The sequence below is a fragment of the Cervus elaphus genome, chromosome 22, assembly GCF_910594005.1.
Source record: "Cervus elaphus chromosome 22, mCerEla1.1, whole genome shotgun sequence".
Lineage (NCBI taxonomy): Eukaryota > Metazoa > Chordata > Mammalia > Artiodactyla > Cervidae > Cervus > Cervus elaphus.
In genome coordinates, this window is record NC_057836.1 from 44,622,609 (window position 1) to 44,646,474 (window position 23,866).

The 23,866-nt window shown below is 50.0% G+C and overlaps 2 protein-coding genes across 9 annotated transcripts in view; one reads left to right on the forward strand and one right to left on the reverse strand.

Annotated features, from left to right (window-relative positions):
* LOC122680078 (apolipoprotein L3-like) overlaps nt 1-23,866 on the forward strand; it is a 411,694-nt gene that overhangs the window by 70,366 nt on the left and 317,462 nt on the right. The window lies entirely within an intron of this gene.
* Nucleotides 2,177-23,866, reverse strand: part of LOC122680096 (apolipoprotein L3-like) — a 30,321-nt gene continuing 8,631 nt past the window's right edge. For 2 of the 8 annotated variants that reach the window (XM_043881040.1, XM_043881042.1), the window contains exons 3-7: nt 19,250-19,454; nt 15,986-16,096; nt 10,462-10,560; nt 5,934-6,057; nt 2,177-3,450 (exon numbers count right to left, since the gene is read on the reverse strand). In XM_043881040.1, coding sequence (XP_043736975.1) covers nt 2,637-3,450; nt 5,934-6,057; nt 10,462-10,492 — 969 coding nt within the window. In that variant the 5' untranslated portion in view covers nt 10,493-10,560; nt 15,986-16,096; nt 19,250-19,454 and the 3' untranslated portion in view covers nt 2,177-2,636. Of the gene's footprint in view, nt 3,451-5,933; nt 6,058-10,461; nt 10,561-13,307; nt 13,437-13,520; nt 13,575-15,985; nt 16,097-19,249; nt 19,455-23,866 lie in introns of all 8 variants that reach the window. The other 6 variants (XM_043881044.1, XM_043881043.1, XM_043881039.1 and 3 more) reach the window with 6 other exon arrangements.

Genomic DNA, 23,866 nt, shown 5'->3' on the forward strand with positions numbered 1-23,866 from the left:
GTAGGCAAATCGATAAAGACAGAAAGTAGGGTCGTGGTTGTCAAGGGCTGTGGGAGGGGGAGGCAGATTTAAGGTCTAGTGGAGTCTCAGGTTTCAGGAAGAAAGACTATGGGGATGGATGGTGGTGATGGCTGCACAATATATGAATGTATTGATACCACTCACGTGTACACTTAAAAATGGTTAAGTGGTAAATTTTATGTTGTGTATATTTTACCACAGGAAGTAAAAAAGAAAGAAAAACAAAATCCTGTCACAAAGGACAAATATTGTATGATTCCACTCACATGAGGCCCTGAGAGGAGTCAAATTCATAAAAATCAGGGGCACACTGGTGCTTGCCAGGGGTGGAGGGGAGGGAGAATGAGGTACTAGTATATAATTGGTACAGAGTTTCATTTTTGATGTAAAACATTCTGTGGATGGATGGTGATGCTGGGTGTACAATGATGTGAATGTCCTTAATACCACTGACCTGTACACTGAAAAGTGGGTAAAATGGTAATTTGATGATTTTCAAAAATTAAAACAAATTGTTAAAAAGCTGAACCTTTGTGGGAAAACATAGCAGCACCTGGACCCTTTACAGTCTGTAAAACACCTTCACACACACCATCGTGCAAGCTACCTCAACCCTGTGATGAAAATGTTTACTATCTCTATGTCACCAGGGAAAACTGAGGTTCAGACTTGCCCCTAAATGGGGAAACTGGCTGGTCGGTCTGTTTTCTGGACTATGCCATTTCCTTAGAGGAAGAGAAATCCTTAAACCTTCCAGTAGTCTAAAAATGTACTTTCCTGTTGGGGTTATGCAGCCAGTCTTCACGCTCCAGGGAATCAGCCAGAAATAGAGAGAGAGAGAGAGAGAAAGACACAGGGACCCAAGCTCTGATGGAACAAGGGTGCTTTATTGAATTCTATAAGAGTATATATACTGTAATACAAGGTAGCTTCTTCAGTTAAAGATCAAGAGATCAGACTTTATTACAAGTTACCAAGGAAGCAAGGAGCAATAGAGGCCATAAGGCCAAAATGTGATCCATATCAAAAGAGGGTCATAAACAATCCCTTTCACCAAATGGAAAAGCTAATGAAGGAAATCCTATGCAAGCATCCCATCTCTTTGATCTCTATCCTGGGAGCAGCTTGCCTGCTCCTCTCACCAGCCATGGACTGATAAGGAAGAGAGGGCTCAAGAGAGATAGGAAACAGCACACAGGAATCCTACTGTTAAACATTCATGACACTTTCCTTCCATAAATGCTCCCTGTTAGCTTGAGATAAGTCATAAACATCAATTATCTCTTGTCCGAAGAAGTGAGCTCAAGGCCCGAGTCCCTAGGAGCCACAGGGAGCTGAGTCTGGCGGGGCCAATGGGGACCCTCTGCAACTGGCATCAAGTGTCAACTCACTTCTGCAACAGTCCCACCTCGGCGGAAAGCTGCCTGAATTCTTCCTTCACAGAGACTCTGGGGCCCACTCTGCTGTGTCCACATCCCTCCATCTTCCATGAGTGGGGAGAAAATTTGGCATCATGCAGCCCTCCTTGATGGGGATAAAATGGAAACAGTGACAGACTTCATTTTCTTGGGCTCCAAAATCACTGTGGACGGTGACTGCAGCCATGAAATTAAAAGACATTTGCTTCTTGGAAGAAAAGTTATGACCAACCTAGACAGCATATTAAAAAGCAGAGACATCACTTTGCCAACAAAGTCCCCTATAGTCAAAGCTACGATTTTTCCAGTAGTCATGTACAGATGTGAGAGTTGGACCATAAAGAAGTCTGAGTGCTGAATTGATGCTTTTTAAATGTGCTGTTGAAGAAGACTTTTGAGAGGCCCTTGGACAGCAAGGAGATCCAACCAGTCCATCCTAAAGGAAATCAGTCCTGAATATTCATTGGAAGGACTGATGCTGAAGCTGAAACTCCAATACTTTGACCACCTGATGTGAAGAGCTGACTCATTTGAAAAGACCCAGATGCTGGGAAAGATTGAAGGTGAAAGGAGAAGGGGACAATAGAGGATGAGATGGCTGGATGGCATCACTGACTCAACGGACATGAGTTTGGGTAAACTCCGGGAACTGGTGATGGACAGGGAGGCCTCGGGTGTTGCAGTCCATGGGGTCGCAAAGAGTTGGACATGGCTAAGCAACTGAACTGAACTGAAGAATTTATAAAAAATTTAAAAAGAACAAATATGTATATAGATACATGTATAATTGAATCACTTTGCTATATACCTGAAGCTAATACAATATTGTAAATCAACTAACTTTAATAAAACATGGAAACAAACAGGTCACTACCTACTAAGTTCAAAGGTGAGTTGATGCTGGCGAAGTAGGGCTAGAGACTGTCACCAGGGGGAAACCCTTCTTGCTGGAATATCAAACCCTGAGGAGGGCGACAGAGGAGCCCCTGCTACTTGTGCTGGATCTCTACAATCCTAACTCTTTGACTTTCTCCCATTTTCAAAGCTCCCCTATTCCTGGCCTCTCACTGCTAGTCTCCCTGTCTCTCCCTTATTCTGCCCTCTGTGTCTTCTTTAGTCCAAAACAAGTGGTTTCTCCCCATGACTCTGCACATGTCCCCGGTCCCTGCACTGCTCTAGGGGTGGCCCAGTTGGGCCCTATTGCAGACTCTCATAGACCCAGGTGAGCTCCTCCAACTTCTTCTCCAGCTCCTGGGCTTTCTGCCTCATGTTTTCAGCCGATGCTGTCTTTGCCCCCTCCTGCAAGTCCTGTACTTCTTTCACCAGGGAGTACACGTTCAGTGCCAAGAATAAACCTGATGTGACTCCACTCGCGATGCGGGCTGTTCTAGTCGCTGCCAGAGGTGTGCCTTCGAAAGGCCTCACCTGTTCGTCACTTTGGACAGAGACTTGCCTGGTGGTTATTAGCCTGCTGAGCAGTGGCTCAGTGGCTTCTAATTCAGGGTTGTCATTGGCCACCCTGATGGCATGAATATACATCCCTAAGTCTTTAACATGGTAGAGATCAATTACATAGGATATTATTTCGGCTGTGTCAAGGAGACTGGCCTGGGTTTCTGCTGATGACGTGTTTACCTTTTCTACCACCATGGTGGACACACCTGTTACAGCAGATGCTGCTCCCAGCCCTATTCCAGCAGCTGAGAGTCCCAGACTGAGACCCCCTGTAAAGGGTGCAAGAATCAGGCCAAGGATGCTCAGGGTGCCAGACGCAATGCCAGTGGAGGAGGCTACCACATTGGAGATGGTGCAGTCCCTGTGCACCTTGTCAACATGGTCTGCGAGCTCACGGAGCTTTTTTATGCTCTCCTTCAGCTTCTGTTTTACCTGAGGAAACTCCTTCAAAAACCTCTCCTTTTCCTGCTGGTATTTTTGGAGCCTGCCTGGGTCCTCCCCGGCCAAGTCTGTTAGCAGCTTGATCAGATGTTCACGGAGTACATTTGCTTCTTCCCTGTAACAATGAACATTAAAGCCTTAGAAAGAGAGTTTGCTTGTCTATGAAACAGGCTCAACAAGCTCTATCCTGCGTAAACCACAGAGATTTTATTGTAAATCACAAGAATTTTACTAACGTAAAAACTTTGCCAACCTTAAACCCTCATTTGGATATTGTTAGTGCTCCATGTGCTTATTCAAACATGGAATAAGTAAGCAAAGGTCATCTTAGGATACCTTTAACGTAAGAGAGATATTTGATAAAGACACCTCAAAGGCAGACCAATACCATCACTTCCAGAATGTGTGTAAAATGGGAACTTCACAGATAAACAAAGAGAAGTGGGATTAGAGCAGAAAACCCTTCATTCAAGGACCTTAGTGTATAGTGAGGAGTCCTCTTGTTCTTTGCTCTTGACTGCTAGGATGTGGTCCCTAGACCCCAAGAATATTCTGGCTGATAAGAATGTCCTTGTCTTTCTGGGACTTTGGCCACTGGACAGTCTGACAAGTTGACATGTCATGGGCCTCTGGGTCACATGGTATCAGTTCTGACCTCTGAAGGAGCTGGGCTCTAGGGCATTAGTCTGAGCTCTGGGAGGGGCTGGAGATGACAGGTCAGGATGATTTGTTGTTAAATAGGGTGAGCGTCTCTGGCGGGCAGTGCTCCATGTGTCCTGCCCCACTGAATCCAGGACAGTAACGCATCCTGGGGACAATGGGAGCTTCATGTGTAAAACATGCCCAGACTCTGCCCTGTGGCTGATGGGAAACTGCATCCTTCCCTGTAAAAAACCATAACTGGGATCCTGAAACTTTAAGTGCGTCTGTGCTTCCTTCTATGGAGTTCTAGAATCTGAGGGTGGTTGTGGGATCCCCCAACTTTGCCCTTGATGGGAAATGTAAGGACAGTCCTGGGACTGTGCCCTCATACTTTTCAGATTGGCTAACTGTGAACCTAGAATTTTATTTTATTTTTTAATAAAAACTCAGCTAGAAGGAGTGATCATTTTGCCTGGCATCTGTTCTTATCCTAGCCTGATACCCTTGGCCTTCTCAGGAGAAGGACACTGGGTCTGTCCACTGCCCATATTGACTGGGAAGCAGGAGATGTGCTGTGAGCCCTGTTACCCATGGCCCCTCCAGCCCACCTCACTGACTCCTGATCCAGGACCCAGCACCCCAGATCTCTCAGGGGTTATATGTTAATTTCTGACAGCTTCATGAGCCTGCAACCCAAGGCTGTGTGCAACTTCATGGAACCTCTAAAGATTCAAGACATGAGGAAACACCCATCTGAGTGGCTGAGCCTGAGGAAACTGGCACTTGCACAGCTGGTGAAAGAAGTGTTTCCCTCTTGGGTGGGGATGTGTGAGGCTCCTCGGAATCCCTCAAATGACGCACAATCACAGCCATTCATTGTGACCCTGGAGGGCTCACTGAGCCACACGGCCTTCCCACTGTCAGGGCAGCTCCACATAGACTAGAAGAGGGTCCCAGATGGAGGGAGAACCCGGGTCCCAGGCAGGGTGTGGAGGACATGGTCACCCAGGGCCCTCTAGCCCAGCATGAGGGGATCCCATCAGGAAGGGAAGAAATGTCCCCTTTCCCACTCCCAGGACCTCTGTTAGAGTCACAGCCCCTTCAGTTTTGTGTCCTTGGGGCCTACTCTCCTCACTCTAGTCCTGGTCCTGCTGCTCAAAGCTGCCTATTAGTCCTCCAACCTGGACCCTCTGCTCCACCCTGACTCCTGGGTCTGACCCTGATGCACGCCTCCCTGGGCCTTTGGATGAGATGATTGCACTTGGTTCCCCACCTCTGACCCTGCAGTTCACTCTGAGGCCATCACCACAATCCATCAGATTGAATTGCTATTCCCACTGGACACATAACACATAACAAATCTTAGACTCAAAGTCTTAAACCCACAGGCCCAGAGTTGGGCAGGGCTAGATCCAGGATCCCACCAGGTCCAACCAGTTCCCCTCCAGCCTCTCTGCCTTATTGGCCAGCGGGAACATGTAGTGTTGGTATAATTCCTAAGATGGGGAATGAAAGAGTTCTAGTCAATTCCTAGGAACACAAAATGATATTCGGGTCAGGATTTTCCGTCTTGACCCAAAGGAAGTCCTTCTTGGTTCTCATCTCCAGGAAGAAGGTCCCTGATTCTTCCCAACAAGCTATCTTAAAATTAAAACACTTAAAAAAACTTGCAATCATGATCTCAGAGTCCTCCCAATAAAATTGAAGAGATGATGAAGCAGAGAGTAGTTCAGTAACTTGTCCAAGGTCATATAACCTGCCCTTCCTTTCAGGTTTCATCTCTTCTCAACCCAATGTCATTCACTGCCAACAAATAGCATGGAGGAAGCAGTCCACATAGGATCTTGAGGAGGAACATCCTTGACCCCAACCATAGGATCTGCCTGGAGAAAACTAGCCTGGGAGAATCTTCCTGGGGGCATGTTGGTGACATTCCTGGTGTACCTGCATGGTTACCTGGACAAATTGACCTTGGTCACAAAATTCTCCCAGGGTTTGTCTTCGAGCAGGAATTTCAGGTGTTCCCATCTCACACTCTTTTGGAGAAACTCAACGACATCCTCAAAAAAGCTTTGTCTCTCTATACAGAAAAATAAAAATTGAAGATTCCAATAAACTATGGTGTGATGTAAATGGTATCGAGTATAAGTGGTTAAAGTTCACCTTTCTCAGCAGCATTCATCTGGCATGCTGTTGATGGACTTATCTGGGGTGTCAGGTGGACCGTATGCACCAGCCCCAATTCATAAGTTAACTAACGCCCAGACCCACCCACTCTGCAATGACTGTATTAGAAGATAGGGGGCTTTAAGGCAGTAATTAGGTGAAATGAGGCCTTAAGTGTGGGGCCTTAATTCAGTAATATCAGTGTCCTTATTAAATGAAGAGATGTCAGATCTCTTCCTCTCTTCTTCTCTGTAGTATTAAGTGTTCTTAGGTTTTCTTTTTCTCATGCATCACTAAGGGAGAAATGAACTCAGGGCTCACATGGAGGGAAACCACAGCACTAGATCTGTGTTTTGATTGATCATGGTGAGTGTGGGTGGAGGAAATAACTGAGCACCTGGGTGTCTGAGGGTTTCCCTTGTAGCTCAGTCAGTAAAGAATCTGCCTGCAGTGCAGGAGACCCAGGTTCGATCCCTGGGTTGGGAAGATCCCCTGGGTTGGGAAGATCCCCTGGAAAAGGAACTGGCAACCCACTCCAGTATCCTCGCCTGGAAAATCTCATGGACAGAGGAGCCTGGTGGGCTGCAATCCACGGGGTCGCAAAGAGTCGGGCACGACTGAGCAACTAACACTTACTTAGCGCTTCCCTTGTGGCTCAACTGATAAAGAATCCGCCTGCAATGCGGGAGACCTCGGTTTGATCCCTGGATTGGGAAGATCCCCTGGAGAACGGAAAGGCTACCCACTCCAGAAGCACAATGGCTGCCACGGACCACGCAGGAAGTGCAGCTGAGAGGTGCTACCCCAGGCCAAGGTCAGGGGCGGCAGCCGAGAGGAGCAGCCCCACATCCAAGGAGCGGTGGCTGTGCGGGTTCAGGAGGGCGGAGAGGAGCTACTCCACGTTCAAGGTCAGGAGGGGCGACTCCTTCAAGGTAAGTAGCAGCAGCTGTGCTTTGCTGGAGCAGACGTGAAGAGATACCCCACATCCAAGGTAAGAGAAACCCAAGTAAGACGGTAGGTGTTGTGAGAGTGCATCAGAGGGCAGACACACTGAAACCATAATCACAGAAAGCTAGCCAATCTGATCACAGGGACCACAGCCTTGTCTAACTAACTCAGTGAAACTAAGCCATGCCGTGTGGGGCTACCCAAGACGGACGGGTCATGGTGGAGAGGTCTGACAGAATGTGGTCCACTGGAGAAGGGAATGGCAAACCACTTCAGTATTCTTGCCTTGAGAACCCCATGAACAGTATGAAAAGGCAAAATGATAGGATACTGAAAGAGGAACTCCCCAGGTTGGTAGGTGCTGAATATGCTACTGGAGATCAGTGGAGAAATAACTCCAGAAAGAATGAAGGGATGGAGCCAGAGCAAAAACAGTACCCAGTTGTGGGTGTGACTGGTGATAGAAGCAAGGTCCGATGCTGTAAAGAGCAATATTGCATAGGAACCTGGAATGATAGGTCCATGAATCAAGGCAAATTGGAAGTGGTCAAACAGGAGATGGCAAGAGTGAACGTCGACATTCTAGGAATCAGCAAACTAAAATGGACTGGATTGGGTGAATTTAACTCAGATGACCATTATATCTACTACTGTGGGCAGGAATTCCTTAGAAGAAATGGAGTAGCCATCATGGTCAACAAAAGAGTCCGAAATGCAGTACTTAGATGAAATCTCAAAAACGACAGAATGATCTCTGTTTATTTCCAAGGCAAACCATTCAATATCATGGTAATCCAAGCCTATGCCCCAACCAGTAACGCTGAAGAAGCTGAAGTTGAATGGTTCTATGAATACCTACAAGACCTTTTGGAACTAACATCCCCAAAAGATGTCCTTTTCATTATAGGAGACTGGAATGCAAAAGTAGGAAGTCAAGAAACACCTGGAGTAACAGGCAAATTTGGCCTTGGAGTACAGAATGAAGCAGGGCAAAGGCTATAGAGTTTTGCCAAGAGAACACACTGGTCATAGCAAACACCTTCTTCCAACAACACAAGAGAAGACTCTACACATGGACATCACCAGATGGTCTACACTGAAATCAGATTGATTATATTCTTTGCAGCCAAAGATGGAGAAGCTCTATACAGCCAGCAAAAACAAGACTGGGAGCTAACTGTGACTCAGATCATGAGCTCCTTATTGCCAAATTCAGACTTAAATTAAAGAAAGTAGGGAAAATTACTAGACCATTCAGGTATGACCTAAATCAAATCCCCTATGATTATACAGTGGAAGTGAGAAATAGATTTAAGGGATTAAATCTGATAGAGTGCCTGAAGAACTATGGATGAGGTTTGTGACATTGTACAGGAGACAGGGATCAAGACCATCCCCATGGAAAAGAAATGCAAAAAAGCAAAATGGCTATCCGAGGAGGCCTTACAAATAGCTGTGAAAAGAAAAGTGAAAAGCAAAGGAGAAAAGGAAAGATATAAGCATTCTGAAAGAAATGGGAATACCAGACCGCATGACCTGCCTCTTGAGAAACCTGTATGCGGGTCAGGAAGCAACAGTTAGAACTGGACATGGAACAACAGACTGGTTCCAGATAGGAAAAGGAGTACGTCAAGGCTGCATATTGTCACCCTGCTTATTTACTTATATGCAGAGTACATCATGAGAAATGCTGGGCTGGAGGAAGCACAAGCTGGAATCAAGATTGCCAGGAGAAATATCAATAACCTCATATATGCAGATGACACCACCCTTATGGTAGAAAGTGAAGAGGAACTAAAGAGCCTCTTGATGAAAGTGAAAGAGGAGAGTGAAAAAGTTGGCTTAAAGCTCAACATTCAGAAAACTAAGATCATGGCATCTGGTCCCATCACTTCATGGCAAATAGATGGGGAGACAGTGGAAACAGTGTCAGACTTTATTTTTCTGGGCTCCAAAATCACTGCAGATGGTGATTGCAGCCATGAAATTAAAAGACACTTACTCCTTGGAAGGAAAGTTATGACCACCCTAGATAGCATATTAAAAGCAGAGACATTACTTTGCCAACAGAGGTCCGTCCAGTCAAGGCTATGGTTTTTCCAGTAGTCATGTATGGATGTGAGAGTTGGACTGTGAAGAAAGCTGAGAGCCACAAAATTGATGCTTTTGAGCTGTGGTGTTGGAGAAGACTCTTGAGAGTCCCTTGGACTGCAAGGAGATCCAACCAGTCCATCCTAAAGGAGATCAGTCCTGGGTGTTCATTAGAAGGACCGATGCTGAAGCTGAAACTCCAATACTTTGGCCACATCATGCAAGAGCTGACTCATTGGAAAAGACCCCGATGCTGGGAGGGATTCAGGGGGCAGGAGGAGAAAGGGATGACAGAGGATGAGATGGCTGGATGGCATCACCGACTCGATGGACATGAATTTGGGTAAACACCAGGAGTTGGTGATGGACAGGGAGGCCTGGCATGCTGCGATTCATGGGGTCGCAAAGAGTCGGACACGACTGAGTGACTGCTCTGAACTGGGTGTCTGCGTGGGCGTTTGAGAACAACAGAACTAGTACCTGCCTGGGGCAGTCACCTGGTAATCAGGTGTGTATAATGGGAGCACTGGGCAGGGGCCCTAACACACCACAGCGGAGAGGGGATTCTAGAGAAGGGGAGAGGTTTCTACTTGGAACTAACACATTCCAGGTAGGGGGGACAGCACGACACTAGGCAGGAGTTGCTATGCGGTAGGCCCTGGCCCAGGCCACGGACACACATTATATTTGGTCCTCATCACAACATAGGGAAATATCCTTCTCATTTTACAGGTTCTATCAGGTCAGGTGCTCCAGATCTGGGAGGCAGATGTTGGAGGCAGCAAAGGCCAGATTGGGGTTCAGTTTAGAGTCCACTGACCCTCACAAAGCTGCTGGGTGGGCAGCAGGGCGAGCGGTGGAGGAAACAGCCTCTGTGTTGACAGCCCAGGGTCTGGGAGCAGAAGGAGGCTTGGACCAAGGGAGAGGGCAGGAGAAGCTCCAGGGGACCTCCCCTCCCTGTCCCACCTGGCCTTGGAGACTTCCTCTGCTGCGCCTGCCCCCTCCATGGGCTGTCCTGGCCTCACTTCTGAGTCATTAGCAGGGGGTCAGAAGGCAGGGGGAGGAAGTTAGCATCTTGTCTGTGGCTCCCTGAGGACCAGGAAAGAGGCTGTGGGGACAGACCGCCAAGTGTTAGGGGACTCCCCATTGCCTCTCTGGGGGATGCTTCTCCACGCCTTTCTTGGTTCTTGATTACTCGGCAGGTTAATTTGGCCTGGAGGCACTACCCTCAATTCTGAGTCACAAGTAGGAACCTGCCAGAGACGAGGTGGCTGACTACCTGAGCGGTTCCTGGGATCTTCTGAGCTCATGGTGGCAGCAGCAGGGTCTCAGAGATCTCACCCTTCTGTGTCAGGCTGGAAGAAGGTGTCGTTTCACCCTTGGGGAAGAGAAAACAGATTGTGGGCTTGATCATGTGTGAGCAGTGGCTGTAGGGAGCAGCGAGGGGCATGGTCCTAGTTTCCCCTGGGACAGCCACCAGCGCCACCAGGGACTTAACCCAGCGTGGTTCTCTGTCCCCTGGGCTCTGCAGATCACTTGTTAAGGAAAGTTACTCATCCTCCCACCGTCCTCCCCAACCAGAGTCCGGCTCTCCTATTGGGGCACAAGGAGAGGATAATCAGAGAGGAGACAGCCATCTGCGAAGTTACAGGAGCAATAAAACCAGAGACAGAAGAACAGGCAGGAAGGGAACACTCTGGAAATTACAAGAGGTTGGGACCGCTTGTGTTACTAATTGCTTATAGGTGATATTGATCCACTGTCTATGACGTGCAGGCTCCTGAAACTCACCTAAACTTAGGTCAGTCCAAATTTTCACATTTCTGTTGAAGCCCAGCCTTGAACCCAAGTTGTTATGATCCAAATCCCAGGTTTGTGATGACTATGCTCTACTTGCTTTAATGTACAAAAATGTCTATTTGTGGATGCATGTTAATCGGAAAATGACTTTTTACTGCAAAATGATGTCATGCACCCTGTGGTCGAGTCTCTGTCTTGATAAAGTTCCCGGTGCTGTAGCTCCCACAGCCCACATCTTCCTCGCTTCTGCAATAGCCTTTATCCCACAAACCTTTTTTCTGGAGTCCCACCAGCCCCACTCCAATCCCTGCAGCCCTGCCCTGGTCAGCTGAGGACCTGAATGGTGTCCTCTTTGCTGTCCACTCCTGATTGTTGGACTTCACGCTGTTTTTAATCCTTTATGTAAATAATAGTACAAAGAACACTCTTCTTGTATAAAACTTTGCCTACATTTAAGATTCTTTCATTAAGCTATTTCTAGAAGTAGAATGCTGGATCCAAGGGTATCAACACCTAACATTTTTTCATACTTAAGCTACTTTGTTAATCAAAGAAACTGTACAAATTTACTTTCACACATATCATATGTGATGGTGTCCATCCTTTGTCTTGCCAGTTCTCTATTGTTTTTTTAAATAGCAAATCTTTATATAGAGAGAACTTCTTTTGGTTCTGGTTGTGACTATCTTGTGTTGGGAGATGAGAAAAGAAGCCATGTTAATTATACCTAGGCAGTATTTTAAGAAGGCAAAAGAGTACTTATTTAAGTATTCTTCCTGAGACCTGGCTGAAATGATAGTAAACGTCCTTATAGTTACAGTAACAGCTATTCGTGAGCATGGCTTGTATTTCTGATTTTGCTCTGCACTGGTAGTTACTCTAACTAAGACTCTATAAATTATATCATATTGTTCTGATAACCAGGAGGTGTGTACCACTGTATCCCCATTTACAGCTAAGGAAGATGAAGCATAGATGTTCTATGATTTGCCTGAGGTCAGAAGACTTGTTCATGGAGAACTGGACCCCACCTCACTCTCTGGGCTCAAGACCCCATACCTGTCTTCCTCTCACTTTGCTTCTAACAATAATAGTAATAAAAAAGCAGGGATGGTGGCGACAGGAAACCAGAGTCTTCACACTCCCTCCCTGGGCTGAAAATTATGACTGCTTTTTATTTAACAATTGCACATTTAACCTTGCTCTGGTCTCCCCTCTCCATAGATAAAGTTACTGAAACAATCACTGATAAAACTGCCCCTGCCATTCTCTACAGCACCCAGTCTAGAGTGGCCCAACTTCCTTAGAGTTTCCCCCAAACCCCCTAACCTGAGCCCTGATCCTAGAATCTTTCTTTCTATCACCTTCCCTCTGCAATGCCCAGGGTTCCCCTCAAAAAGAGTAACCATCAGCTTGATTACCAGGGGTATGCCTGGTGGCAGAGGCTGCGGGCACTGACTGTGTGGATGGGAGAGAATTTACACAGACAGACCTGTCTCCAGGCAGGTGGGAGAGGAGAGCTGGTTGGTCCCCTGCCTCCTTCTCTGCCTTGAGGCTGTAGGTCCCCAGGAGCCAGGGCAGCCAATTGAAATTTGGAAACACAAGGACCAAGAGCCAAGGCAGAGAGAGGAGGAGAGCTTGGGCAGAAAGGCTGATCTTGGATGATGCCGAACACTTGAAAATGCATTTGGACCCTTGACCTCATCCTTCCATCCTTCCCTGCCATTCTTGTCCTGGTCCTGACCCTTGTCTGGGGCCTCAGCTGGGTGTGGATGCTGGACAGTGCTTCCACTGCTGGATTTCTATCCAGAGCGTCCTCCTCTGTTAGCCTCTGATTGGTCACTGCTCGAAAAGCCTATCAGTGGGAGAGAGGAGGACCCTGAAAAGACTCCCCACCCAACTATATGGCCAGATGCAGAGGCCTCCCCTCCATGTGGGCAGAGATTCTCACCAAACATCTCCCTCCATGTGGCTGCAAGTTATCCACCTTGGGCAGGGAAAGTGTGTGTGGGGGGGTGCGGTTAGGGCAGCATCAAGTGCAGAGTCCTTAGCCCATCACCAGGCCCTCCTGATGCTCCTACTCCTGTCTTCCTCACCCTCCTGCCTTCTCAGGGCCTGGTCGAGGGGCCTGGAGGACTCCCAGCTCCCTGGACTCTGATTCCCCCCCAGCCTCCAGAACTTCACTCAGGCTGCCCCTCCTTCTGCAATGCCATTCCCCACCTGCCTCACCAGCTGAAATGTTACCTGTAATTAGAGTTCCCACTCCAAAGCCTCCTCCCCCTGCTGTCTCATCCAGTTCCTCTCCAGTTTCCCCTGGAATCTTACACTTTCCTGGTTGTGGGTCTGTTTGTGTGGAGTTTCTTCAGCTCCTGGCACTGGCAGGTGCCCTGTCTCTTCTCTGCTGCTCCTCCTGCTCCAGGGCCTCTGGGACACTCTCCACCCTCCCAGGTACAGCTTGGCAAAATACAAGGTGTTTGATCCATTACTGGGACATGAAACCACCAACTTCTTGAAGACACAGCACCACACCTCTCTTACCTGAAGTTGGGTAATTCCATTTGCTTTCCTTATCTGTCTTGATAGAAGCTCTTTCTGACAGAGAATGCCATCAGATTTCTGACTGTTTCCATTTATGGGCATCCCTTGCTTTCCAAAAGATCACCCTCTGCCAGTAAACTGTGAGGTGAGGCCTACATCCTCTTCACACTACGCCATCTTGGTTTAGGAAAGCTTTTGTAGGAATACTGTATTTTCAGGTGGCAGGAAACACCTATATTTCCTCATGTTTCCTTACTCCAGCCATGATATTTTTACAGGAGGAGAAAGAGGAAGAGAGAATTGTGGAAAGGCATGGGCTCCTGCTAAAATCTGAATAATGCCTTACTGCACTGGAGGCTCCTTTAAAGGCAGAAAAAAACAGTGTATTTCTTCTTGATTGCAGTAGGTACCTGTTAAATAAATCCTGCTTTAAGGAGATAAAGCAGCAGACATGCAGGAAGGAAGGTAGGGAGTCTGGGAGAGCAGGAGAGGAGGAGGAGAAAAAAAAGAAGGAGGGAGAAGGTAGAAGGTGGAAGAAAAAGAGAGAAGAAGAAACAAAAAAGCTCTAATCAATTAGTGAAACCTAAAGGGATCTAAAGGTAAACCAGAATGAAAAAAAATCTACAGACAAACTGGAAAAAATGAAAACATTATGCAAAACATATTGGAAAATACTGCTAACTTGAGGAAAACTCTCACCAAGACACAAATCCCAGAAAACATTGGACCTCTTAAAAGTTAGAAATTGCTAAGGACACCGTAAACCAAATCAAAATGCAAGAGACCTGGAGACAATGTCTGCAACACTTAGAGAAGATAAAGGTGAATATCCCCAACACAGAGAGAAGCTACAAAGCCATATGAGCAGACTGAAACCAGCTTTTAAAAATGGGTAAGAGTCAAGGCTATGGTTTTTCCAGTGGTCATGTATGGATGTGAGAGTTGGACTGTGAAGAAAGCTGAGCGCCGAAGAATTGATGCTTTTGAATTGTGGTGTTGGAGAAGACTCTTGAGAGTCCCTTGGACTACAAGGAGATGCAACCAGTCCATCTTAAAGGAGATCAGTCCTGGGTGTTCATTGGAAGGACTCATGCTGAAACTGAAACTCCAGTACCTTGGCCACCTCATGCGAAGAGCTGACTCATTGGAAAAGACCCTGGTGCTGGGAGGGATTGGTGGCAGGAGGAGAAGGGGACGACAGAGGATGAGATGGCTGGATGGCATCACTGACTCGATGGGCATGAGTTTGAGTAAACTCTGGGAGTTGGTGATGGACAGGGAGGCCTGGCATGCTGCAATTCATGGGGTCGCAAAGAGTCGGACACGACTGAGCGATTGAACTGAACTGAACTGAAGAGAACTGAACAACACTCCCTGGGGAGGTGGCTTGTCCAGGGTCACACAGCTCTCCATGGGCAGAGTAGAGGCCAAGACTAGGCCTTCTGACACTGGTACGTAAGTAGGGAATGTGATTTTCTTTTATTTTATTTAAACTGATCAAATTATACACTCTGTTTTTATTATTATTATTTTTCTTTTTTTAGCTGCACTACCCACTATGTGGGATCTTAATTCCCCAACCAGGGACTGAACCCACAACCCGTCCAGTGGAAGCAGGTAGTCTTAACCACTGGACCACCAAGGAAGGCCCAAGAATATGATTTTAATAACCCCAAAGTTTCTAAGTTTATTTATGCCTGTCTAAACACATAGATCTAAGCCTACCCTCCTGTTACACTAATATGTCTACAGTTTGACTTTTTATCTTAATATTACAAAACCAGGATCATAATGCAGACATTGTGTAGTAAGCCCTTCTCACTTCCTCCATCTGGATCATCTTCCTCACACATGATCAACCATCATGGGCAGCCCTTAGCTGAGGGCCCAGAGAGCACAGAAAGGCAATGTCCTGCATTTTCTCACTTGGTCTCCTGCCCCTCCCCTCTCAGGCCTCAGTTTCCCTCTAGGACCTGGGACTGAGCAGGCACTCAGAGACAGGGTGGTGATGAACATGGATTCCTTGTATCTCAAAAGGAACACTTTCACCACCCTGGGGGCAGCCTCAAGGTGGCCAGCCCATAGGAGAAGAGGCTGTGATTCTCCTGTCCTCTACCCATCTGCTTTCTCCAGATTTCCCAAAGGGCTGAGCACCCTCAACCTTCCTTCTGGTTGTCACCACTGTCTGTCACCACTCACATCTCAGGAGTCCACATCCTGAGCTGAGCCCACCTGAGCAAGTCTCAACCTCCCTCTGCACCGTTTAGGGACCTTGGGGGTGGGAGGAAGCCCTCAGACACACCTGCCCCCACATCCAGGCTCTGCCCCTGCTTAAGCTACCCCTCTGGCCATGACCTCATCTCTCTGAGCTTCTGTTTCCTTCTTCTGTCAACTAGTGACATCATCCTTTTCTCAGACAGTTGTCCTGAGGATGGGGAGATGGGCGGGTCCTACGCCCTGCTCACCCAGGAGTCTTCCTCTGGCTGAGTGTGAAGAAGATCCAGTTGTTCTCAGCTCTGCAGATGCAGCCACCAGCTGTGCAGTAAACCACACACACCCTCTGGGCCCAGCTATACCTGGAGAAGCAAAAGGGAAAATGAACGCCCTTCCATCTGGGTTGCTCAGATTAAGCAATCACCCTGCCCACCAGGCCCCACCTCCCTTAGATAACCAAGCCTAGTCCTGTCCTGTGGAGTCCTTCATGGCCGAGTACATTGTGCCTTGGGCTCTGTGAAGGAAGACCTGCCACCAACAGACTGTGAGGTCCTTTGCCAAGAGTGCTCCGTCTACTCTGTGGTCTTCTTCCCAGCCCCTCCACCCTCTCCATCCACCCTCGCTCACCAGCCTGTCTGCCTTATTCACCTTCGCACTGCCAGCACTTGGCACAGTCCCAGAAGATACCAGCTGCTCACTGCATACTGGTCATACTCCTGCTGCTGAGGGCCACACTCATGTGGGTTCCAGGCACTTCCTCCCTCAGATCCTTCTTCCAGAAACACCTGCCCCTACCACCTGGCAAAGCTATGCTCATCTTTCAAAGCCCAATCCTGGCACCACTTCATCTGAGAAATCCTCAGGAAGTCCCCTGCTCTGCTCCCATCGTACCTGGGAGATGGCCCTAAGTCCACCACTTAGCCATTGTGTGCATGTCACCTACAACCCTTATAGACTCACTTCAGTTCAGTTCATTCACTCAGTTGTGTGTCCAACTCCTTGCAGTCCCATGGATTGCAGCACACCAGGCTTCCCTGTCCATCACCAACTCCTGGAGCTTGCTCAAACTCATGTCCATTGAGTTGGTGATGTCTAGGTCCCTGTAGTCTTGTCCATGAGGGTAACAAAGACACCAGTGACTTTGGTCCCAGTGGCCCAGGCTGGGTGACCAAGGCCATGTGGATGGATGCAGAGTTCACAGGAAGGGCTGAGAGCACACTACTCTTTTCTACCTCAACTTGTTTCTGCTTGACAATAGGTCTATTTGGGAGGACTTTTGTAGGAAGTCCAGAGTCTTAGTAACTCAGGAAAGTCTACAAGAGAGGGCCAACCCTGTTTCCTCTGCCCATGATGACTCTTTTCTGGGGAACCTAAAAGGAAATAGGGTTGGTTCTCTCAGGAGAGCATCAATCAAGGTGCTCACTTCCTCTCCCACTGTCATCTAGCACCTGTCTCAGCAGTGAGGGCAGGATGGGGAGGGGGGCAGCACATTGAGTCCCCAAGGTCAGGAGGGGCAGGGGAGGTGGCCTCCCAGCACCCCTGGAGGTTCTCCTGCTCTCTCCCTTGGTCTCAGCCTCCTCTTGCTCCCAGGCCCTGGGGCATCACCACAGAGACCCTTTCCTCCAGCTCTTGCCCTTGTCCACCCAGCTGCTCTGTGAGGGTCAGCAGACCCTGGACTAAACCCCAATCTGGCCTTTGCCACATCCCACCTGTGTGACCTGGAGCTCCTTAACTGACCTCGCCTTAAGATGGAAATCATGTTTCCCTGTGTGTTCATGAGGGTGAAATCGCGTGTGTGTCCATGTCTGGGACCAGTGCCTGCCACACGGTAGGTCCTGCCTAGTGTGCTGCTGTCCCCTCTCCCTGGAATGTGTTAGTTTCAGGTGGAACCCTCTTTCTCTAGAATCCCCCCTCCCCACGCTGTGTTAGGGCATTTTCCCAGTGCTCCCATACATGAGCCCCTGCTTACCAGGGGTGACTGCCTCAGGCAGATACTGGTCCTATTGATCTCAAGCACCCCTGCAGATACCCAGGTGCTCAATTGTTTCCCCCACCCACCTCCCCTTCAATCAATCAATAAAGAGTTAATTCTGTGAATTCCCTCCAGGCAAGTTCTAGTTTCCTTTCTCCCTTAGTGATGCAGGAAAAAGGGAAAAATTTAGAAGCCTTCCAGCTGAGGGGGTGGAGAAAGAGAGAAAAAAATCTGATGTCTCTTCTAATAAGGGCACCAATCTTATTGGATTAGGACTCTACACTTATGGTCTTGTTTTACCTAATTACTGCCTTAAAGGCCCTATCTCCTAATACAGTCATTGCAGGGAGAAGGATGGGTCAGGATTTCAACTTATGAATTAGGGGCAGGGGGAACAGTCTACCTATTGTTAGGAAAACGCCGCGGGAGGAAAAAAGCCGCCTCTAAGGACCGGTGGTAAAGGCCTTTATTAAGCGTCTCTCTCAGGCAGAACTCCCGGGGGCGGGTGAGTGAGGAGACAAAGGGAGTCTGCGAGGTATGAGGGGTGGGGAGGGGTTTTATAGTCAGGGCCCGGCGTCCAAGCCAGGTCTTCCCATATAAGGAAGAAAGTGCGGGCTACAGCGGTGGTTGGTGTCCAAGGGCTCCGTGTCGGCACCCGATTGGACCAGGCTGCAGGGGGCTGGCCCCTGGAAGTTTAGCCAGCCTCTGGAACTTGCCTGCGGCACTTTTCCGGGGCATGCCTCAACATGCCCGACCTTTCATCTCGGCCTTTTTGTTATAGGACAAGGGGCGCCGGTTCTCTCTGGCTAATTCCTGCTGAACGGGGCGGCGAGGGGTAGGGTGTGGCCGGGATGACAGGGAGCGTCTGCCGTTAATTTTTGTCACAGAGTGTTTGTTGGAAGCCCTTGGTACTGCTGTTGCAACACCATCAGCTGGACCATGTTGAGCCGCTGTTTGACAAAGGTCAAGAGCTTATTTAAGAGACAGGGCCCGAAAGTATGGCCAGAGCTGTGATTGTCAGCAGCCACAGTGGGTGATGCCAGGTCAGCATCGGATATCAGGATGTGGTCCCTCAATTATTTTGCGATCGACGACAGAGGGGTTCGGGTGATGGTCAGTTTGGTCGGCCCCGTGAGGGTGGAGCGGTAGGAGTAATTGGGAGGAAGGGCCTGGGCCGGGGCCACCCCTGTCTCTGGAAGACCCAGGGGAGCTCGTTTGAGCTGGGTCAGGTGATACCAGGGCTCGTGTCCCAGAAGTTTGGCTGCCGTGGGAGTGGTGAGGATTACAGTATGGGGCCCCATCCAGCGAGGTTGTAGCAGGCGGGGACTCAAGGCTTTTAGCAGTACCTGATCTCCCGGGGCCAGAGGCTGAGTTGGCCCCTCGTCGTCTGTCGGTTGTGGCAGGACCCGGTTTGCGTGTTCTCTTAGCAAGGATCGTAGGAGGGAGAAGAGGGGGAGGTACCCCGCGAGTGGGGGAGCCTCTCCCTCTGGGAGGTGAGTCAGGAGATAGGGCCTGCCGTAGAGCAGTTCAAAAGGGGTCAAACCTGTTTTGGAATGAGGTGTGGTGCGAATGCGAGTGAGCGCCAGAGGAAGGAGGTCGACCCAAGACAGCCGCAGTTCTGAGGCAAGCTTGGTCAGGTGCGTCTTGATGATGCCGTTCACCCGTTCTGCTTTGCCTGACGACTGGGGCCAATAGGGGATGTGGAGATGCCAGTCGATGCCCAGAGCCGTAGCCACCTGCTGGGAGAACTGTGAGATAAATGCAGGCCCATTGTCAGACTGGAGAGAGTTTGGCAACCCAAATCTGGGAATGAGATGGGTCGTCAAGACCTCTGCCACCGCCGCTGCCGTCTCTCGAGCGGTGGGGAAGGCCTCGACCCATCCTGAAAAGGTATCCACCAAGACGAGCAGATAGCGGTAGGTTTGATGTCTGGGCATGTGGGTGAAGTCTATCTGCCAATCTTGTCCGGGCATATGTCCCCTTAGCTGGTGAGTCTCCTGTGGGGGTCGGAGTCCTCCTTGAGGAGAGGTGGAAGCACATGTTAGGCAGGAGTGGTGGACCACATATATGGTCTGTCTGAGATGTCGGGGAGAAAAGACAGGGCTGAGAAAGGAAAAGAGAGCCCTTGGCCCGATGTGGAGGGTATTGTGGATTTGGGATATTATGGCCTTAGCCTGTCGCTCAGGAAGCACTGGTTTATTATGGAGTAGTATCCATCCCGACGGGTGCCTCTGAGCCCCTTCCTGTGCCAGCAAGGCTTTGGCTTCCTTGCTGGAATAGTCTGGGTTGAGGGTGGATCTCAAAGTCAGCAAGGGCTCGGGGGCTTGTTGTAAGGTGATTTGTTGAGCCACTTGATCTGCCATATTATTACCCAGAGCGACAGTGTCATGAGTATTTTGGTGTCCCTTGCAGTGTATGATAGCGACCTCTTTGGGCAGAGATAAGGCATCTAACAGTCGAATGATGTGGGGGGCATTACAGATGGGGGATCCTTTAGTGGTCAGGAAGCCCCGCTCTCTCCAGATTGCCGTGTGAGAATGGGCAATCAAGAAGGCATATTTGGAGTCTGTGTAAATATTGGCCCTTTTGCCTTTTGCTAGGTGTAAGGCTCTAGTTAGGGCTGTTAGTTCAGCCTTTTGAGAGATCATCCCGGGTGGCAAGGGCTGAGCCTCCAGGACTTCTTGGGTGGTTACCACAGCATAAGCTGCCCTTCGGTTCTCATCGGGATCTCGCTTTGAGCTCCCACCGACGAACAAAGTTAGCTCTGGATCTGGTAAAGGTTCGGAAAACAGGTTGTGAGGTGGTTGCATAAGGGACTCAAGGACCTCTGAACATAAGTGGGCTGGGGGTTCTGAGGAGAGGGGGAGGGAGGGCAATGAAGAAAGCGGTTTAATTGTGGAGAGCGACTCACGGGAACTTGCGGATTGTCCAAAAATACCAGGTGAAACTGCTGGAGCCTGGATTCGCTGAGGTCAGAGAGAAATCTAGAGGCTAAAAGATCGCCAAGGCGATGAGGTGAGAAGATGGTCAGGGGCTGACCATGAATCAGCTTTTTAGCATCAGCGTACAATGTTGCCACTGCCGCTAGTGTCCGCAGGCAGGGGAACCATCCCCTAGCTGTGGGGTCAAGTTGTTTGGATATGTAAGCAATAGGCAGCAGTTCGGGGCCAATCGGTTGCACCAAGGCTCCAAAGGCTATCCCTCCCTTTTCATCAGTGTATAGATGGTGTGGATAGTTGGGATTTGGGAGAAAGAGAGGGGGTGCAGCCAATAGGGTTGAGCGTAAAGCGTGGAAGGCCTTAGTCACTTCAGTGGGGGAAGACAGCGATCCTGTGGGAGTCTCTTTAGCAGCGGCATATAGGGGTTTGGCCAGGGTGGCGTAATTTGGGACCCAGTGTCGGAAGAACCCCATCAGTCCTAGGAAGGACAATATCTGGTCTCCGTTGGCCGGAGGACAGATGGACCTGAGGAGGTTACACCGATCTGCTGTCAGGGCCCTAGTGGTAGGGGTGATTTGGAGGCCTAGATAGACAACAGAAGTCTGAGTCAGTTGGGCCTTGGGTTGTGAGGCTCTGTAACCCTGGGAGCCGAGGAAATTAAGAAGAGTTGCAGAATGTTGTCGGGAGGTTTCTTCTAGGGGCTGCAAAGGAGCAGGTCGTCTACATATTGGAGGAGGGTGCTAGGGTGGAGCGAGCATCTGGCCAGGTCTTGGGACAGAGCCTGTCCGAAGTAATGGGGACTGTCTCTGAACCCCTGAGGGAGTACAGTCCATGTGAGTTGGGTGGTCAGCTGAGTGTCGGGGTCAGTCCAGGTAAAAGCAAAGAGGAATTGGCAGTCGGGGTGGAGTGGGATGGTAAAAAAGGCATCCTTGAGGTCAATGACGGTGAAATGAGAGGTTTGGGGACGTATGGAAGAAAGGAGGGTGTAGGGGTTAGGGACAAGTGGATGGGCAGGGACCACCGCCGCGTTGATCAGGCGGAGATCCTGCACTAGCCGGTAGTCTCCTGAAGCCTTTCAAACAGGAAGGATGGGCGTGTTACAGGGGGAAGTCGTGGGGATCAAAAGACCCTGTCCTCTGAGACGGTCGATGATGGGCTTTAGTCCCCTGAGGTTATGAGTAGACAAAGGAAACTGGGGCCTGGCTGGGAAGCAGGTGGGGTCTCTTAGCCGGATGAGGACTGGAGGGTGGTGCCGAGCCACCACCGGGACTCGGGTGTCCCAGACCTCAGGATTAACAGAAGAGGTTGGAGGGTCAACAAGTAACATTAGGAAGGCCCCTGACGTGGGAGCCGATTCTGGAGTCAGGTGAAGAGTGGCCTTTAGCTTAGCGAGTGTCTCTTCCCAAGAGAGGAGTGGGGCAGGAGGGGATGACCAAAAAGGAGTGGGTAAATAGGCAGGAATCTAATTGGCAGGACAGTGGTTGGGTTTGGAGTGGACACGAGGATTGGCCGTCAATGCCCATAACCGAAACCTGGGAAGGACGTAAAGTGCCCCCGAAAGAGGGAAGGACCGAATAGGTAGCCCCCGTATCAACTAGAAAGTTGATAGACTTACCCGCTACCTGGAGCGTTACCCTGGGCTCGGCTTGGGTTATCGGGGTTCCCGAGTCTGGGCGGTGTCAGTCATCATTGGAGCTCAGCAGCTCGAAGGCTGGAGGAGGGCAGGAGGTCTCCCTGGGGCGCCCCTAGAGGTCAGGGCCCGAGAGGCCTGGGGACAGTCACTAGCCCAGTGTCCTCGCTGTTTGCACAACGGGCACGGCTTGGAAGGAGGCCGTGGATTGGGGCACATCTTGGCCCAGTGTCCTTCTTGGCCGCACTTGAAGCAGGCCCCCGGAGGGGGGTTTTGGGACCCCGAGCCCGCCGCCGGCCGTAGGGCCGCTACCAAGGCCTAGGTGTGCTGGTTTAGGAGGTTTCCCTGAAATTCAGCCTTTTGTTTGAGCCTTGCCTTTCGGCTGGCCTCAGCAGTTTCTTCACGGGCGTTATAAACTTTAAAGGCCATTTTTACCAGGTCTCGAATAGGGGTCTGAGGGCCGTCCTCGGCCTTGGCCAGTTTTCTTCGGATGTCAGGTGTGGATTGGGAGATAAAACGATTGACCAAGGTAGCTGCCCCAATGGGGGACTCAGGGGACAGTGGTGTATTGAACAAGGGCCTCAGTCAGCCGATTAAGAAACATGGCTGGGTTTTCGTCGGGCCCCTGAGTCACCTCGTCTAGTTTGAGGAGGTTTACTACCTTATGAGAGGACGTTTCCATCCCATCGAGGAGACACTCTATCATATAGCGTACCTGCAGCTGGCCGCCACCCCCTTCCTGGTAGGTCCAATCAGGGTCGGTGTCAGGAACTGCCTGAGCTCCCGGGGGGCGCTCGGGGGAGGGGTTAGCACAGTGCCGCTGGTCGGCCTGAGCCCTGGCTGCCATCCAAATGGCCTGCCTCTCTTCGGGGGTGGTGGTAGATCCCAGGATGACATATATGTCCTGCCATGTTAAGGCATAGGCGCGGGTCAGACCAGTAAACTGCTTAATGTACTGAGTGGGGTTGGAGGAAAAGGATCCCAGCTTGGCCTCAATCTGTGCTAAGTCCTGGAGAGAGAAGGGGACATGGACCTGGGCCAGGCCCTCAGCTCCGGCTACTTGTCGCAAAGGGAGTAGCGGGGCTGGGGGAGGGGGAGGGGAGGCACCTGGAGGGTTGCTGTGGGAGCGAGTGTGGGAGCTAACTGGAGACGAGAAGGGGGTGACGGGGGGAAGGGGAGGATACAAGATAGGGTTAAGGGCCGGAGGATCCGGGGCCGGCGGTGGAGTCTCGGGGGCGGGAGCAGAGGCAAAAGAGGCCGGAGTAGGGTTAGAGAGGGAGGGGGTAGGAGGGGCCGGAGAGGAGGGAGTAGGAACCGGAGAGGAAGGGGTGGGGGTGGTGGGAGAGGCGTAGGGAGGGGGGGCCACCAGATCTTCCGGGGGAACAGAGAAAGCAGAGGACTCAGAGGCGGGAGGAGTCGGCTTAGCTCGGGAGGGTGGAGTAGGGGGGGGGCCATGGTGAGTAGGATTTGGCTGGGAGCACACGTGGTGCACAGGGTGGGGCGAGAGCAACGCCCAAAAGGCCTGAACATAAGGGGCCTCAGACCATTTTCCCGTTCTCCGGCAGTAATTATCCAAATCACGGAGGACGTC